General features: G+C 51.5%; 1 protein-coding gene across 5 annotated transcripts in view; it reads left to right on the top strand.

The window, feature by feature from the left end:
- The window catches only part of HERC2 (HECT and RLD domain containing E3 ubiquitin protein ligase 2), a 415,490-nt gene that overhangs the window by 83,604 nt on the left and 314,195 nt on the right, over positions 1 to 17,691 (top strand). For all 5 annotated transcript variants that reach the window (XM_075336618.1, XM_075336619.1, XM_075336616.1 and 2 more), the window contains exons 15-16: positions 6,788 to 7,039; positions 7,384 to 7,577. In XM_075336618.1, the coding sequence (XP_075192733.1) occupies positions 6,788 to 7,039; positions 7,384 to 7,577 (446 nt within the window). The remainder of the gene's footprint in view (positions 1 to 6,787; positions 7,040 to 7,383; positions 7,578 to 17,691) is intronic.

Below are 17,691 nucleotides of genomic sequence, written 5' to 3'. Positions count from 1 at the left end.
CTGCTGGACGGAGCACTGGACCCCCACCCCACCCAGGGACTGGACCCTGCGTCTCAAAGCTAAGTATAGAGACGTTATTCAGAGGGTCCTTCTGCAATGTGGGGCACTTTATTAGGGGGACAGTGTTTGACTTTGATAATGCTGCTTTTACTGTGTTTCCGGCCGGTTCCACTGTTTTTTTTCTGTGTACCGCGCCGATGATGCCTGATTTTCGGCCGCATGTTTAACTCTAGGCCCCGGCTTCAGCCGCGGCCTAGTTTCGTCTCGTTCCCCTGCATGTCAGTCATGCAGGGGGACGCTGCAGCGCCGCCCAACCGCCGCTCTGCGCAGGGGAGGACACTCCTTGTTGAGGAGATGATTCCCTCCCCTGTACATTTCTTAGCCCTCCGATTCCCGCTCCTGGGTTAACCCCCGCCCTCCCCCCTCACTCTAGCGCCATTTTCTCAGCGTTCTTAGTACGCTGATCGGCGCTGGCTGCTCTGCAGTGCAGAGGGAGTGAATATCTGGCTGGGGGTCCAGGCTTGGAACCTGGGGGGGCACTCACAATAGCGGCCTGACAAGTCACAACCTCTGGTTGTGCACTTTTATATACTATCAGGGCATTGTGAAGGAGTTAATTCTTTATTATAGAACCTCCTCCTCAGCAGCATGTCTCACTAGGAGCAAAGCTCCAAGGCTGTACACTACATGTTCTGCATGTAGGCTCATATTGCCTGAACCGGCACAGACCCATACTGTAATGGTTCTTAGGTGGTGGTGCCTCAGCCTGGAGTCTCCCCAGGCTGAACCCCTGTCTTGTGTTTTCTAGACATTCTAGACAGAGCCCCCCACCTCTGCAGCAGGTCTCACAGAGCGAGGCTGCAGGCTGTTTTTTATTATCCACTGCTGGTAGTCTCGTACGGCTGTACCGAGCTCATAACCGCTGTGGCCCCTCAGCTTGGAGGCTCATACATGGTCCCTCCAGCTGCTCCGGGTTCGGTGGCTGACCCCTGGGGGAATCTCTTTTTCCAGGGGTCGGCTGTCCCGGCATCCGCTGAGCATGCAACCCCCTTCTCAGGGCGTTTTCTGCTTGCTCAGCAAAGCTCACAGACCCCGTCCTCCTGACAGGGAGACGCAGGGTCCCCTGTCCTCCCCGTCCCGCAGCTCCGATACGAGCTGACTCACTGGACGAGGAGGATGTCTCTATCAGGGGCTCGGACGCTGCTTTACGTACTTTGATCCGTCCGTAGATGACGGGGATGCGAATGATTAGATTGCGTCCATTATACTTGTATTGGACCTCCATCCGCCTGTATCAGGGGAGTATTCCCCGCTGGCAAAAAGGCATCAGTATACCTTTAACAAGACGAGGAGTGTGTTCCTTAACCACTCCAGTTTTCAGCCCGCTGCGTCCAAGCCCGCAGCCTGTCCTGCAGATCCCACAGCGGGGTTCTGCTGCCTGTCTCCCCCTCCCATCAGAGGTGGTCAAGGAGTGTACTCATTCGCCAAGCGTGGCCACTCCGGTGTCCAGACTTTCAGCCCGGATAGTTGTATCAGTGGCTGACTGCACCTCTATAAGGATCCCACGGTACATTAATTTTGTACTGGACCTCAATCCGCCGGAGTTACCTTATCTAGGTGAACACAACGTGTGTTCCTTAACCACTCCAGTTTTCAGGCCCCTGTGACCAGCCCAGGGTCCGCTCTGACAGTTGCTTCCCATGAAGCGTGATTCTGAGGACTGGGTTTCCCCCGTCCACCAATGGTGGTCAAGAGGTGGGCTCATTCACCTCAGGTGGCTCAGCCCGGACCGTTATGTCAGTGGCTGATGGCTCCTCAGAGGAGATGCATTCCCTCACAGGGACTCTATGCCCAAGACGGTTGCCTGAACTTCCAGACTTCAGTCTTTCCATCCTCTGCCAAGTCTGCCATGCTGGACACCGCACAGCGGTGGTTTTGGCTACTTTCCTCGCTATCCGCAGGTGTGGCTTCGGCAATGGAAGGCAGATGCCTCTATAGAGGTTCCTTGCTGGGCTCCCCTTTGGTGGGACCAGTCTCTTCGGAACCAACTAGATGAAATTTAGGAAGCTCTCGGCGACGAGAGTTCTTCCTTGCCACAAACCTAAACCAGGGCAGGAATCAGTTGAGGTTTCGGTGGTTTCCGTTCCTCCTTCTGATCGTCCTCTAGCTCGGCCTTAGTTCATAGAACCAAATGGCTTGAAGCTGCGTCTTCAGAAGACCGCAGGAGATGCTACCACGGAGTCAGCTTCCTCCGACCTATCTGGCCACGCCAACCACCTCCTTGGTCGGTGGCAGGCTCTCTCCACTTGGCGACGTATGGTTCTACCAGGTCTCCGTTCAGTGGGGGCGAGTTTATATCTCCCATGGCTACAGGATGGAATTCTGTCCACCCGCCAAACAGATTTTTTCTGTCAACTCCTCCCGGCTCCAAGGCCGCCGCCTTCTCACAGGCCGTGGCATTTCTTGCAGGCCAACGGAGTAATTGTTCCGGTTCCCGACTGGGAACGGTTCTGAGATTTTTGCTTAAATCTATTTCTAGTCCCCGAAGAGGGCGGTGCCTTCCGACCTGGATCTTTAGCTTTTCAAGCATGGTCAGGTGTGGCGTTTTCACATGGAGTCTCGGTCTTGTTCCGTGTGTTTTTCACCGGATCAATCAAGAACCCAAGGAGATTCCCTAGCAGCCATCGGCATCAGGGATGCCTTTCGGCAAGGGTCAATCGCAGTTTCACACGTTGACAGCGTTGACTACGTTTTGCCATCGGAGTGGTCCAATTCGTGGCTCTTCCCTTGGGGTTAGCCACGGCCCCTCGAGTATTCTCCTTGGGGCTGCTGTGATTAGGGTCCTGCACCCCTAGGGATTGGCAGTGATCGTTTGCCCTGGACGGTTTTCTTCTCGGGGTTTCATCCAGTGCAGACTCTTAGTAGAGTACTTCGCTTACTCTCGCCACTCTAATCTATTCGGGTGGCTTGTCATTCTGTCCAGGTCCACTCTGACTTCGCACCAGAGGTTTTCAGGGACGCAATTCGAGACTCTGTCGGCACTTGTGAAGCTTCTCTTAGTCGATCAGTAGTCCCTCCGCTGGCGGTCGACGTCGTTCTATCAGACACCAAATAAGGTGCTGGTCAGACGGTGGCGTCAATGGAAGCGATTCCTTGCCCAGTTTCTCCTGCGTCCTCTGAGACTGGAGGGTTTCCGCTGTACACGCGACTTCCCTCCTTCTCGGAGTGGTGGCTTCGCCACTGACCAGGGGCTCGTTGCAGTGGTTGTTTCGGCCACTCTGTCTCAGGGATGCTCCTTCCTGGCCCCGTCCCGGGTGATCCTCACCAGGGTGCTGGTCTTTCCGCCTTGGGAGCAGTATATCTCCACCGTGGAGCGCAGGGCGCTTGGACTCTGTCCGAATCAGCCCTCTGGTTCAATGTGCTGGAAATCAGAGCTGTATTTCTAGCTCTCTAAGCCTTCACCATCTGTTGGCGGCTAGGCACATTCGAGTCCAGTCGGACAACGTGACAGCGTTTTCCTACATCAACTTCCAGGGCGGGACATTCAGCCGTCTGGCAATCTTGGCGGCTCATCATTCTTCAGTGGACAAGGGACTCCTAGTCCACCATATCCGCAGCCCACATCCTAGATGTGAAAGCTGCGAGGCAGACTATTTCAGCTGTCCAACCGTGGTCCACAATCCTCAGGTTTTGCGGTAGGCACACTGGTTCATGTTTGATCCCAGCTTCGTCTCTACCTCTTGCCCAGAGTCCTGCGCAAGATCAGTTAAGGGGGCTGTCGGGTCATTCTCATTCTCCAGACTGACCCAGGCAGGCTTGGTACCCTGACCTGCTCCTTCTGTCCGTTGGGTTGCCATGGCATCTTCCGGACCGTTCAGACCTTTTCTCAAAAGGTATGTTTTTTCCGTCAGAATTCTGGATTCTCAGATTGACGGCGTAGCTCTTGAGTCCTGGATCTTGGCGACTTCTGGTATCCTTCCTGAAGTCATCTCCGCTATGACTCGAGCTTCAAAGTGTCCTTTGGCCTTTTTAGCTTTGCCGACCCTCCTGTCTCTTTCACAGTCCGGTTTACAGCTAGGACTATCCCTCATTAAGGGACAGGTCTCGGCTCTGTCAGTATGTGCCAGCGGCGTATCGTCCGGCTGGCTCCGGTGCGCTCCTTTCAGGGCGCATCTCACATTATTCCGCCTTTCCTGCGGCCTATGGAGCCCTGGGACCTTAATCCGGTCTTCTCGGTTCCCGGAAACCCCCGTTTGCGCCTCTTAGGGAGGTTTCTTTGTTTCATCTTTCACAGAAAGTAGTCTTCTAGTGGCTATAATTTCCCGCCAGAGAGTTCTGGCTGTACTCTCTCGGAGTCACCCCCTTCTTGGCCTTTTGCATCAAGACAAGGTGGTCTCCGTCCGACTCCGGACTTTTTTCCCTGAGGTGGTTACTGCTTCCACCTTATCCGGGGCAATTTTCCTGCCTTCCTTTTGTCCGGCTCCTGTTCATCGCTTGAGAAAGCGTTGCATATCCTGGATCTGGTGCGGGCGCTCCGGATCTATGTGTCTTGCACCGCCGTTATTAGGCAGTGCACCTCTCTCTGGTGCTGACCGCTAGTCAGCGTAGCGGTCTCTCGGCATCTAAGCCGACCCTGGTTCGTTGGCTTAGGTCGGCCATTTCCGAGGCCCAACAAGTGTACTCAAGTGCCTTCCCCGCCGGGGATCAGAGCACATTTGATCAGACCTGTCGGTGCCTTTTGGGCTTTCAGGCTCCAGGCTACGGCTCAGTAGGTCTGTCAGACTGCAGCTCGAATTAGTCTGCATACTTTTTTCGAAGCTCTATCCAAGGCATGCTTATGCTTTGGCAGACGCGGGCTTAGGCAGACGCATCTTTCAGGCGTCTGTCGCCCATTTGTGAAGTTAGGTTTTGCCTGCTTCTCAGTTGTCTGTTTATTCCCACCCATGGACTGCTTTGGAACGTCCCATTGTCTGGGTCTCCCATAGGAACGATAAAGAAAAAGAGAATTTTGTTTACTTACCGTAAATTCTTTTTCTTATAGTTCCGTCATGGGAGACCCAGCACCCTCCCTATTGCCTGTTGGCAGGTTTCTTGTTCCGGTGTCTTCACCGGCTGTTATTGTTGTAGACAGAGGTTCCGGTTCTTCCGGTTTTTACTCTGTCTCTTCTTGTGGGTGGATGTCCTCCTTCAGCTTTTGCACTAAACTGGCTAGGACTGGCTAGCAGGGGGTGTATATACTGGGAGGGAGGAGCTACACGTTTTGAGTGTAGTAACTTTGTGTGTCCTCCGGAGGCAGTAGCTATACACCCATGGTCTGGGTCTCCCATGACGGAACTATAAGAAAAAGAATTTACGGTAAGTAAACAAAATTCTCTTTTTTATCAGCAGGAGATTATACAATTGGCCTCATGCCTTGTAGTCCAGGCAGGCCCCAGCTGTGATTAGCACCTCTCTATCACTATACATTGTACACAGAAAGCTGGGGTGTGGGTGGGATTATACACCGCTCAGAAACAGAGCTCTGCTAGGTCTGCATTAGCGAAAACTGTGACTCTATCATAACTTATGTTCCCAGTATATGAAGTGATACATAGCTGGAAACAGTGTCTCTGTCCAAACCTAATTCTGCTGTCAGATTACATAGCAAAAACCTGCTATCAGTTTCCCTGTAATATTTTAATAGACTGATTTTCCCAATAAGCTAACAATTGCTCATAGATGAATTGCTTCCTATGAGATGTCCTTGGTGGCGGTGTTTAGATGGAGGGGCCGCTGGGAGATGTGGGTTCCTGTTTGTGATTTATCTGTGTGGTCCCTAACGCATTGCGAAAATAGATGAGGGCACAAAATTAAAACTGGTATAACTAAAGATACTGGCAGTCCATATTGCTATACAGTGGAATCTTGGTTAACGAGAACAATCCGTTCTGGGAGTGTGCTTGTTAACCAAGTTACTCGTTCAGCAAAGCACGATTTCCCATAGGAAATCATTGCAATGAAGACAATTCGTTGCACAACTTGTTAAATGTCGCATCCTGGTCCCCTATTGTGTCATTCCACACACGTACAAACACACACGCACATGTACATGTACATATTATGCTTACCTTATCTTCCGTTCCATCGCTGGTCTCCTGGGACTTGCTGTTCGCTGGTACGGGCTGTGTATCGGGTTACCATCACGACAAGGGAGAAACGTCCGCACCCAGAGCGCTGACGTCAAAGGCAGGAGCCGCTTGCCTCTGATTGGTCAGCGCTTCGCCTTTGAGTAGCGGTGACAGAGGAAGTTCCTTCTTCGTCGCTATGGTTGCCGATACACAGCCTATACCAGCGAACTACAGGACCCAGGAGGCTGGCGATGGAACGGAAGGTACACATATTATGCTCGCCTACCTTCCGTTCCATCGCCGGCCTCCTGGATCTTGTAGTTCGCAGTGAGGATTCCTCCCTCGTCGCGATATACCGGCAAACTACAAGAACCATGAGGCCGGCGATGGAACGGAAGGTAAAGTGAGCATAATATTGTATGTATGTGTGTGCGTGCGTGTTTGTGCGTGTTTGTGTGGACTGCAAGAGTGTGTCAGAGCGCGGTGGATGTACGGAATCGGAAGTGTGTGCGGTGAGTATTTTGCTCGTACAGCAAAGCTTTCTCGTAAACAGAGTTACAAATTTACAGAAAGCTTTGCTTATTAAGCGAAATTCTCGTTAACTGGGTTACTCGTTAAGCGAGATTCCACTGTGTATGTATGTAGCAGAAGTATAATTATTTTTCTTTTTCTTTTTGTAGGCCAAGTCTGGTCTTGGGGTGATGGGGATTATGGAAAGCTAGGCAGAGGAGGCAGTGATGGTTGCAAAACTCCCAAATTGATTGAGAAACTTCAAGACCTGGATATAGTGAAAGTTCGCTGTGGCAGCCAGTTTTCTATTGCTATCACCAAAGATGGACAGGTCTATTCCTGGGGTAAAGGAGACAATCAGAGGCTTGGGCATGGGACCGAGGAACATGTCCGATATCCCAAAGTACTTGATGGCCTACAAGGTGAGTGCTTGATACAGTTGTAGTAATGCTAAATAAAGTAAACATGTCAAGACTCCAGTACTATAAATCCAGACAATATATTCAGACTAGTGAGTTGATGATAAATGGTTGTCTTATGGAGGAAACTAAAGGCCCTGACACACACACACACACACACACACACACACACACACACACACACACACACACACACACACACACACCTGTGGCAGATCTGTGACAGGGCCTTAACGCTATATGACAGATCCTATAGACTTCTAATTGTGCAATTCTTAGCAATGATGGATACATGTGAGCAGCTCTTTACTGTGTCTTCAAACTATTTTTTTTCATGTTTCTTGCAGGCAAAAAGGTAGTAGATGTGGCTGTGGGCTCCACGCATTGCCTGGCCCTCACTGAATCTGGAGAAGTATACAGCTGGGGGAGCAATGATCAATATCAGCACTTTGACACCTTGCGGATCACTAAACCTGAGCCTTCTGCCCTTCCGGGACTGGACTCTAAACACATAGTAGGAATTGCATGTGGACCTGCTCAGGTACGTTCTAGTGTGAATGCAGGCCTATGCATTTTGGAACTTGTAGGGGATGTGGAAGTAGAGAATAATGATGGTTTTTCTGTACAAGCGTATTCTTTCTTTTTTTTTATTTTTTTAATAATTTTTAGCAATGTTTTTTTTATATCACTATCTTTATAGATCATGGCACGGAAAAAAAATAATGCCAAAAATTTAAAAAGAGAAGACTTGCAAAACACAAACATGATTTAAACAGAGCCATAACTTTTTTTTTATTTTTTCGTCAATATTGCCATATGAGAGGGCTTTTTTTTTTTTGCAGAACGAGTTGTACTTTTGAATACTTTTGACCTGGCAGTATGATTCTCCAGGTCTATACGAGTTTGTAGATACCAAACATGTATTGTTGTTGTTGTTTGTTTGTTTGTTTGTTTGTTTGTTTTTTTTTTTTTTTTTTTTGTGGTGAAAATAAATTAAAAAAAAATTGTCAAAAAAAGAATTGTGCTTATGTTCCAAGATCCGTAGCATTCTTATCTTTTGGGATCTGTAGCTCAGTGACGGTTTGTTTGGGTATTTATTTATTTCTTTGTCGCTCCATTGGGAGACCCAGACAATTGGGTGTATAGCTTCTGCCTCCGGAGGCCACACAAAGTATTACACTTTAAAAAGTGTAACCCCTCCCCTCTGCCTATACACCCTCCCGTGCATCACGGGCTCCTCAGTTTTATGCTTTGTGTTGAAGGAGGCATTCACTCAAGCTCCCATTTTAGTCAGCAGCAGCTGCTGATTGTATCGGATGGAAGAAAAGAGGGCCCTAACAGGGCCCCCGGCATGCTCCCTTCTCACCCCACTAAGTCGGCGGTGCTGTTAAGGTTGAGGTACCCATTGCGGGTACAAAGGCTGGAGCCACATGCCGTTTTTCCTTCCCCATCCCTTAGAGGCTCTGGGAGAAGTGGGATCCTAACCGGTCACCATTCACTGGGACCGGGCTCCCTCCGCAGCCCCTGGGGGAATCTGACGGACAGGAGACTGAGTATCATCAGGGACAGGCCCTGCATCTATAAGGTACTCTGTGTCCCCTTGGGGACGGTGCATGGAGCGCCTGTGTTACAGACGCTGCAGCGGCTGCTGTTTTTTTGTGACGACCGGGACTACCGCGCCGACCGCGCCTGTTTGCCGGCCGCGTTATTAAATTTAGTCCCCGGCTTCTGCGGCCTAGTACCATAACTCCCGCCCCCGGGCCTGCCAGTCAGGGGTAAGGGCGGGACGGTCGACTGGACGTCGGCAGTGAGGGCTGGAGCATACTTAGGTGTTCTCCTCCCCCCTCACTGAGCACTGTGGGGCACCAGATTCCCGCACTTTATTAGTCACGCCCATGGCTCCCTCCTCCCCTGAGAGCTCTGGCAGCCATATTTACAATCACTTCTGCCGGTGGAGGATTTCAGAACGAGCTCTACAGCTCTGGGAGGCCCAGGCACGGAATCTGGTGGACACACAACCGCTTTGGGCGGTCGGTAAGCCACACCGGTTACCCGGTGCTGGCCCCCCTTGGGTGCCGAAGTGTGTGTGTATATATATATATATATATATTTGTATACATTTTCTCTGTTCGGCCGCATTGTTTTGCTTTTGGCTATATACCCTCAGTGATCACTCTCAGAGGAGACTACAGCATGTCGTCCGCAAAGAGCAAGGGTGCCAAGGCACAGGCTTATTTTGCAACCTGTACCTCTTGTGCGGCTATGTTACCTGCAGGTTCCACCTACCCTCACTGTGTGCAATGCTCGGCTCCTGTGGCACTCACTCAGCCGGAGCCTCGGGCACTGGTGGGACCCTCGGCTCAGGTAGAACCGCCGGCTTCCACTGTCCAGGTGGCAGGGACAGAGTTTGCAGTTTTGGCTGAGAAACTCTCTGAGTCGCTTTCACAATCCATGGCTCAGTCTATGGACAGATGGTCTGCTAAGATACTAGAAGCCTTGCAGTCCAGATCGGTCACACAGGCCCCGGGCACTGTGAGTTCATCGCCCCCAGGCCCCTCTCGGTCGGTGCAGCAGAGTGCTCCTGGGGTGACACCTAGGTCCCACGGGGAGGACTCCGACACGGACCGCAGTCCCAGACCGGCTAAGCGGGCTCGCTGGGAACCTTTCCCGGCTTCATCACGCTGTTCGGGGTCTCAGCATGAGGACTCTCTGGAGGATGAGGCGGAGGTCGCAGCTCAGGGCTCTGATCCTGACGTTGCTCTCAATCTTGATACACCTGAAGGGGACGCCATAGTAAATGACCTTATAGCGTCCATCAACCAGGTGCTAGATCTTTCTCCCCCAACTCCACCTATAGAGGAGTCGGCTTCATAGCAGGAGAAACACCAGTTTAGGTTTCCCAAACGTACACTGAGTGCGTTTTTCGATCACTCTAACTTCAGAGATGCTGTCCAGAAGCACAAAGCATTTCCGGACAAGCGCTTTACTAAGCGCCTTAATGACACACGTTACCCCTTCCCCCCTGACGTAGTTAAGGGTTGGGCTCAGTGTCCCAAGGTGGATCCTCCAGTCTCTAGACTGGCGGCTAGATCCGTAGTATCAGTGGCAGATGGTCCATCGCTCAAGGATGCCACTGACAGGCAAATAGAGCTCCTGATGAAATCCATCTATGAAGCCATAGGCGCGTCTTTTGCTCCGGCCTTTGCAGCCGTGTGGGCATTTCAAGCTATCTCAGCTTGTCTGTCTGAGATTAATGCAGTCACACGTACCTCTGCTCCGCAAGTTGTGTCTTTGACTTCTCAGGCATCGGCCTTTTCGTCCTACGCCATGAACGCCGTCCTGGACTCAGCGAGCCGTACAGCGGTAGCGTCCGCCAATTCGGTGGCAGTCCGCAGGGCCATGTGGCTACGCGAATGGAAGGCAGACTCTGCTTCCAAGAAGTTCTTAACCGGTTTGCCATTTTCTGGCGACCGTTTGTTTGGCGAGCAATTGGATGAAATTATTAAACAATCCAAGGGAAAGGACTCGTCCTTACCCCAGTCCAAACCACACAGACCTCAGCAACGAAAAATTCATTCGAGGTTTCGGTCTTTTCGGCCCTCAGCCAGGTCCCAATCCTCCACGTCCAACAGGTCAGAGAAGGGCCAGAGGAACTCTTCTGCATGGCGGTCTAAGTCACGTCCTCCAAAGACCGCCGGAGGAACCGCCTCAAAGGCGGCCTCCTCATGACTTTCGGCCTCCCCAAACCGCATCCTCGGTCGGTGGCAGGCTCTCCCGCTTTTGCGACGCCTGGTGGCCACATGTCCAAGACCGATGGGTGAGGGACATTTTGTCGCCCGGTTCCAGGATAGAGCTCAGCTCTCGTCCTCCGACTCGTTTCTTCAGAACATCTCCGCCCCCAGAGCGAGCCGATGCACTTTTTCAGGCGGTGAACACTCTGAAGGCAGAAGGAGTTGTGATTCCCGTTCCCATTCAAGAACGTGGTCGCGGTTTTTACGCCAACTTGTTCGTGGTGCCAAAAAAGGACAGATCATTCCGCCCCGTTCTGGACCTCAAACTGCTCAACAGACACGTGAGAACCAGACGGTTCCGGATGGAATCTCTCCGTTCTGTCATCGCCTCGATGTCCCAAGGAGACTTCCTAGCCTCAATCGACATCAGGGATGCTTATCTCCATGTGCCGATTGCACCAGAGCATCAACGCTTCCTGCGTTTCGCCATCGGGGACGAACACCTTCAGTTTGTGGCACTGCCTTTCGGCCTGGCGACAGCCCCACGGGTCTTCACCAAGGTCATGGCATCCGTGGTGGCGGTCCTACACTCTCAGGGCCACTCGGTGATCCCTTACTTAGACGATCTCCTAGTCAAGGCACTCTCCCGGGTGGCATGTCAACACAGCCTGACCATTGCTCTGGAGACTCTCCAGAGGTTCGGGTGGATCATCAATTTCCCAAACTCAAAATTGACACCGACCCAATCACTGACTTACCTCAGGATGGAGTTTCATACTCTCTCAGCGATAGTGAAGCTTCCGCTGGACAAACAGCGTTCGCTGCAGACAGGGGTGCACTCTCTCCTTCGGACCCAGTCACACCCCTTGAGGCGCCTCATGCACTTCCTAGGGAAGATGGTGGCAGCAATGGAGGCAGTTCCCTTTGCGCAGTTTCATCTGCGTCCACTTCAATGGGACATTCTCCGCAAATGGGACAGGAGGTCGACGTCCCTAGACAGGAACGTCTCTCTTTCACTGGCAGCCAAAACCTCTCTTCAGTGGTGGCTTCTTCCCACTTCCTTGTCGAAGGGAAAATCATTCCTGCCCCCGTCCTGGGCTGTGGTCACGACGGACGCGAGTCTGTCAGGGTGGGGAGCGGTCTTCCTCCACCACAGGGCTCAGGGAACCTGGACTCCGACAGAGTCCTCCCTTCAGATCAATGTTCTGGAGATAAGGGCAGTGTATCTAGCCCTAAAGGCGTTCCATCGGTGGCTGGAGGGCAGACAGATCCGCATACAGTCGGACAACGCCACGGCGGTCGCGTACATCAACCACCAGGGCGACACACGCAGTCGTCAGGCCTTCCAAGAAGTTCGGCGGATTCTGCTGTGGGCGGAAGCCACAGCCTCCACCATCTCCGCAGTTCACATCCCGGGCGTAGAAAACTGGGAAGCAGACTTTCTCAGTCGCCAGGGCATGGACGCAGGGGAATGGTCTCTTCAAGGGCCATTTTTCCATCTGAATTCTGCGGCCCTCAACCTGACTGTGTGGCCATTGAGTCCTGGCTCCTAGCGTCCTCAGGGTTATCTCAAGATGTCATTGCCACTATGAGACAAGCCAGGAAACCAACGTCCGCCAAGATCTATCACAGGGCTTGGAGGATCTTCTTATCCTGGTGCTCTGATCGGGGTTTTACCCCCTGGCCGTTTGCCTTACCCACTTTCCTTTCTTTCCTTCAATCCGGAATGGACAAGGGTTTGTCTCTCGGCTCTCTCAAGGGACAAGTATCGGCGCTATCCGTGTTTTTTCAAAAGCGTCTAGCCAGGCTTCCGCAGGTCCGCACGTTCCTGCAGGGAGTTTGCCACATAGTCCCAACTTGCAAGCGTCCGCTGGAACCCTGGGATCTTAACAGGGTGCTAACGGCTCTTCAGAAACCACCTTTCGAGCCGATGCGGGATGTCTCTCTATCACGCCTTTCGCAGAAGGTGGCCTTCCTAGTGGCAGGCACATCACTTCGGAGAGTGTCTGAGCTAGCAACGCTGTCATGCAAAGCCCCCTTCCTGGTGTTTCACCAGGATAAGGTGGTTCTGCGTCCGGTCCCGGAATTTCTCCCTAAGGTGGTATCCCCTTTTCATCTCAATCAGGATATCTCCTTACCTTCCTTTTGCCCTCATCCAGTTCACCAATGTGAAAAGGATTTGCACTTGTTAGATCTCGTGAGAGCACTCCGGCTCTAGATTCTCGCACGGCGCCCCTGCGCCGTTCGGATGCGCTCTTTGTCCTTGTCGCTGGCCAGCGTAAGGGGTCGCAGGCTTCCAAGTCAACCTTGGCTCGGTGGATCAAGGAACCGATTCTTGAAGCCTACCGTTCTTCTGGGCTTCCGATTCCTTCAGGGCTGAAGGCCCATTCTACCAGAGCCGTGGGTGCATCCTGGGCATTGCGGCACCAGGCTACGGCTCAGCAGGTGTGTCAGGCGGCTACCTGGTCGAGTCTGCACACTTTCACGAAACACTATCAGGTGCATGCCTATGCTTCGGCAGATGCCAGCCTAGGTAGGCGAGTCCTTCAGGCGGCGGTCGCCCACCTGTAAGAGGGGGCCGTTTTTCGGCTCTTTTTATCGAGGTATTCTTTTACCCACCCAGGGACTGCTTTTGGACGTCCCAATTGTCTGGGTCTCCCAATGGAGCGACAAAGAAGAAGGGAATTTTGTTTACTTACCGTAAATTCCTTTTCTTCTAGCTCCTATTGGGAGACCCAGCACCCGCCCCTGTTCCCTTCGGGCTGTTGTTCTTTTGTGTACACATGTTGTTCATGTTGAATTGTTCTTTTGGTTCATGGTTTCAGTTCTCCGAACATCCTTCGGATTGAATCTACCTTAGACCAATTTATAAGTTCCTCCTTCCTGCTTTTGCACCAAAACTGAGGAGCCCGTGATGCACGGGAGGGTGTATAGGCAGAGGGGAGGGGTTACACTTTTTAAAGTGTAATACTTTGTGTGGCCTCCGGAGGCAGAAGCTATACACCCAATTGTCTGGGTCTCCCAATAGGAGCTAGAAGAAAAGGAATTTACGGTAAGTAAACAAAATTCCCTTCTTTTTTATTATTTATTTATTTTCAGCCTCCTGAGCTGACTTTTTTTAATTACTCCATTTTGGTGCAGATGATCATCTCTTATTGCAATGTTGCGGTGACCAAAAAAAATGTTGTGCTGGTTTGATTTTTTTTTTTTCTCATTATGCCCTTTACCGATCAGATTAATTTTATATTTTGATTGATCGGGCATTTCTGAATGCGGGGATGCCAAATGTGTTTTTTTTTAAATGTTTTTACTAGCTTTCTTAAGGGACTTGACGCTGCAATCGTCTGATGGCTTTTGCTGTACAGAGCAGTGCACCGCTGAGAGCAGCAGAAATGTCTTATTATGAATGCCAGCGCTCATGCGGTGTTCACAGGAACTACGTCATCAGCTGATCCCCGGCTATCAGGACGACCCATCGGCTCTTAACGATCATGTCACAGGACCACCGATGGGTGCAGGGAATGGCGCGCTCCCTGCCGGCACGTGTTAAATATCACTGTCAGGGATTGACAGCGGGATTTAACTAGTTAACAGAGTCACATGTTGACTGATCAGCTTAACCAGCATGTGCACGGAAACCAATACATCAAAGGTCGTGAAGGGGTTAAAAGGAACTTGTCAGTTGATTAATGCTGTCAAATCTAGGGGCAGCATGAATCCAATTGCAGCCAGTAATGTTTTTTCTGTAACGGCTCCATAGTTTCTGAGAAAACCTGGTTTAATGATCTAGCCAGAGTGTAAAGCGAGACGAGAATAGTTCAGCACCGTTCTAGCTACTTAACATGTCTCTTTCATGTATGTACATAGGGAGGGACTTGTGAATCACCTGGAGCAATATGGGGAGAAGCTGGCCATGTTGTGGCGCCGGACGAGTCTCATCTCTTCCTATGGTTCTCGGCTGGATCTTTAAACTGTCTTTTCTTTGGATCGCCAAAGCAATTCATAGAAAGATATACCTACCTATAATCTTGCAGCCAAGCTCCGATTCATGGTTCCCATGGTTTGGGCAACTTGAATCGGTTGACAGGTACCACCTTAAGATGCAGTTTCATGACCGTTTCTGGCTTACTACGTTTGTTAGCAGTCCATGCTTTTCATGTTTTGCCACAATTTAGCTTTGTATTCTTTCATTAACCTCCTATCTGCCAGAACTTCATAAAGTAATGGTCTTCAGTTTCATTGTAAGCTATAGAACAGGATACTCTTAGACTAGTCTGGACTTAAATGGGTCATTCCATTTTTAATTCTCTACTATGGATTCTCGTATAAAACAACAAACAGTGCTGTGCTTACCTTTCCCAGGTCCACTGGCGAGTCTCGTCCGCTGCTCGTGGTGCCTGGCATTGGCTACAGCAATGATGTCATGTTGACACCTCGGCAGCCAATCTGTAAGCTTGTCTGCTGTGAAGGGATGTTCCGTCTAGACTGGAAGACCGGTGGAACTCACTGATTGGCTGCAGCGCTGTCAAGATGATGGAAGCCCCACCTCTAATGCCAGCCCCAGGAGCAGCTGCGGAGATGCGTCATTGGGCCTGAGGAAGGTGAATAGAAAGTATTTTATTATAAACTGTAGGTTGGGTAGAAATGTAATTGGAGAACAACTCTTTTCAGCATGTTAGCCAGTTGCACATGTGAAATCTGTATTTTAATACTTTGGTTCAACATTTGTAGACCTTTCCTTTATAACATATATTTTCTTTATCGTTCCTATGGGAGACCCAGACATTGGGTGTATAGCTTCTGCCTCCGGAGGACACACAAAGTACTACACTAAAAAAGTGTAGCTCCTCCCTCTGAGCATATACACCCCCTGGATAACCAAATCTAGCCAGTTCATTGCTTTGTGTTCAGGAGGCATACATCCACACATGCAGTCTCATCTGATTTTTCATTTTGGAAAGTTTTTGAAGAAAAGCGGGTCCAAGCCTGGACCCCCGGCATGTCCCTTCTCACCCCACTGTGTCGGCGGTGTTGCTAAGGTTGATTCCAGGGCTAGAGCCTTACATGCCGCGCTCCTTCACCATCCCTCGGGCTCTGGCTTGAAGTGGGAGCCAGCACGGTTCTCCCTGCTTTGCAGGAGACCGGTCTCCATCCGCAGCCCTTCAGGATCCTGCTGGACGGAGCACTCATCCCCAGGGACTTGAAACCCTGCGTCTCACAAGCTAAGTATCTGAGACGTTTATGTTCGGGGGGTCCCTTGTACTTTATTGTTGGGGAGAGTGTGCTGTGTAACTGTTCTGACATTTCCGGCCGGTTCTCTGGTTGTCACCTGAGAACCGTGCCGATGGAGACTGCGCGCCGGCCGCATAGCTTAAATTTAGGCCCCGGCTTCGCCTGAGGCCTAGTTTCGATTTCACTGCCCTTGCATGTCAATCATGCAGAGGGACAGTGCGGCTTCGCCCAGCGGCCGTTCGGCACAGGGGAGGGACACTCCTCTCTGAGTAAATGTCCCCTCCCCTGTAAATCTCCTTGGCCCTCCAGATCCCGCTCTCAGAGTAGGTCCCGCCCCCTCTCCTCGCTCCGGCGCCATTTTATCAGCGTTCTCTCAGCGATCGGCGCTGGCTGCAGCATCCCTGCTAATCTGTCTGGGGGTCCGGGCTGTGGGATCTGGAGGGCACACAAACGGTCTGGTAAGCCACAACCTCCGGTTGTGGACCTGCTTATATACTCTCTGGGGGTCATTCTGGCTCAGAGCCCCCACTTCAGCAGCATGTCTCACACAAGGAGCAAGGCTGTACTCAATATGCACTGCATGTAAGCTCATACTGCCTGAACCGAGCACATATCCACATTGTGATGCCTGCTCTAACCTGACAATGCCTCAGCCTGGAATCGCACCCACAGTGGTCCCTCCGGCTGCTCCGGCTCCGGTGGCTGAACCCCCGGCTTGGGTAGAATCCTTCTCTAGGTCAATCTCCCAATCTTTTGCCAACTCCATGGGACAGCTGTCCCGGACTTTGCTGAACATACATCAGCCCCCTTCTCAGGGCGCCTCTGCTGCTAGGGCTCTCTCAGCGGAGCTCACAGAGGATTCTTCATCTGGTCCCAGACCCCGTCCTCCTAAGAGGAGACGCAGGGCTCCCTCTCTTTCCTCGTCCCGCGGCTCTGATTCAAGAGCTGACTCGCAGGACGAGGAGGATGCCGTTACTGGGGGCTCGGAGGCGGCCTCCATGTGCCCCATTGATCTGTCCGAAAGTGACTCAGATGTTAGTGATTTGATTGCGTCCATTAATTCTGTACTGGACCTCAATCCGCCAGTATCAGAGGAGCAACCCTCTCTGGCAGAAAAGCACCAGTTTACCTTGCCTAAGAGGACAAGGAGTGTGTTTTTTAACCACTCCAGTTTTCAGGCCACTGTGACCAAGCCTAGGGCCTCTCCTGACAAACGCTTCCCAAAGCGTAGTTCTGATGACCGTTTTCCCTTTCCACCAGAGGTGGTCAAGGAGTGGGCTCATTCACCAAAGGTAGACCCTCCGGTGTCTAGACTTTCAGCCCGGACAGTTGTATCAGTGGCTGATGGCACCTCTCTTAAAGATTCCACTGACCGCCAGGTTGACCTTCTGGCCAAATCTGTATATGAGGCGGCAGGGGCCTCGTTCTCCCCATCTTTTGCAGCAGTGTGGGCTCTCAAAGCCATCTCTGCTTCTCTAGAGGAGATGCATTCCCTCACCAGGGAATCTATGCCCGAAATGGTTGCCTTAACTTCCCAGGCTTCAGCTTTTTCATCCTATGCCATGTCTGCCATGCTGGAAGCTTCTCACCGCACTGCGGTGGCTTCGGCTAATTCCCTCGCTATCCGCAGGATCTTGTGGCTTCGAGAGTGGAAGGCAGACGCTTCTTCAAAGAAGTACCTTGCTGGGCTCC

This window comes from Anomaloglossus baeobatrachus, chromosome 2 (assembly GCF_048569485.1).
Source record: "Anomaloglossus baeobatrachus isolate aAnoBae1 chromosome 2, aAnoBae1.hap1, whole genome shotgun sequence".
Lineage (NCBI taxonomy): Eukaryota > Metazoa > Chordata > Amphibia > Anura > Aromobatidae > Anomaloglossus > Anomaloglossus baeobatrachus.
The sequence above is the reverse complement of the archived record's forward strand: the minus strand, read 5'-3'. Positions and strand labels throughout refer to the sequence as shown.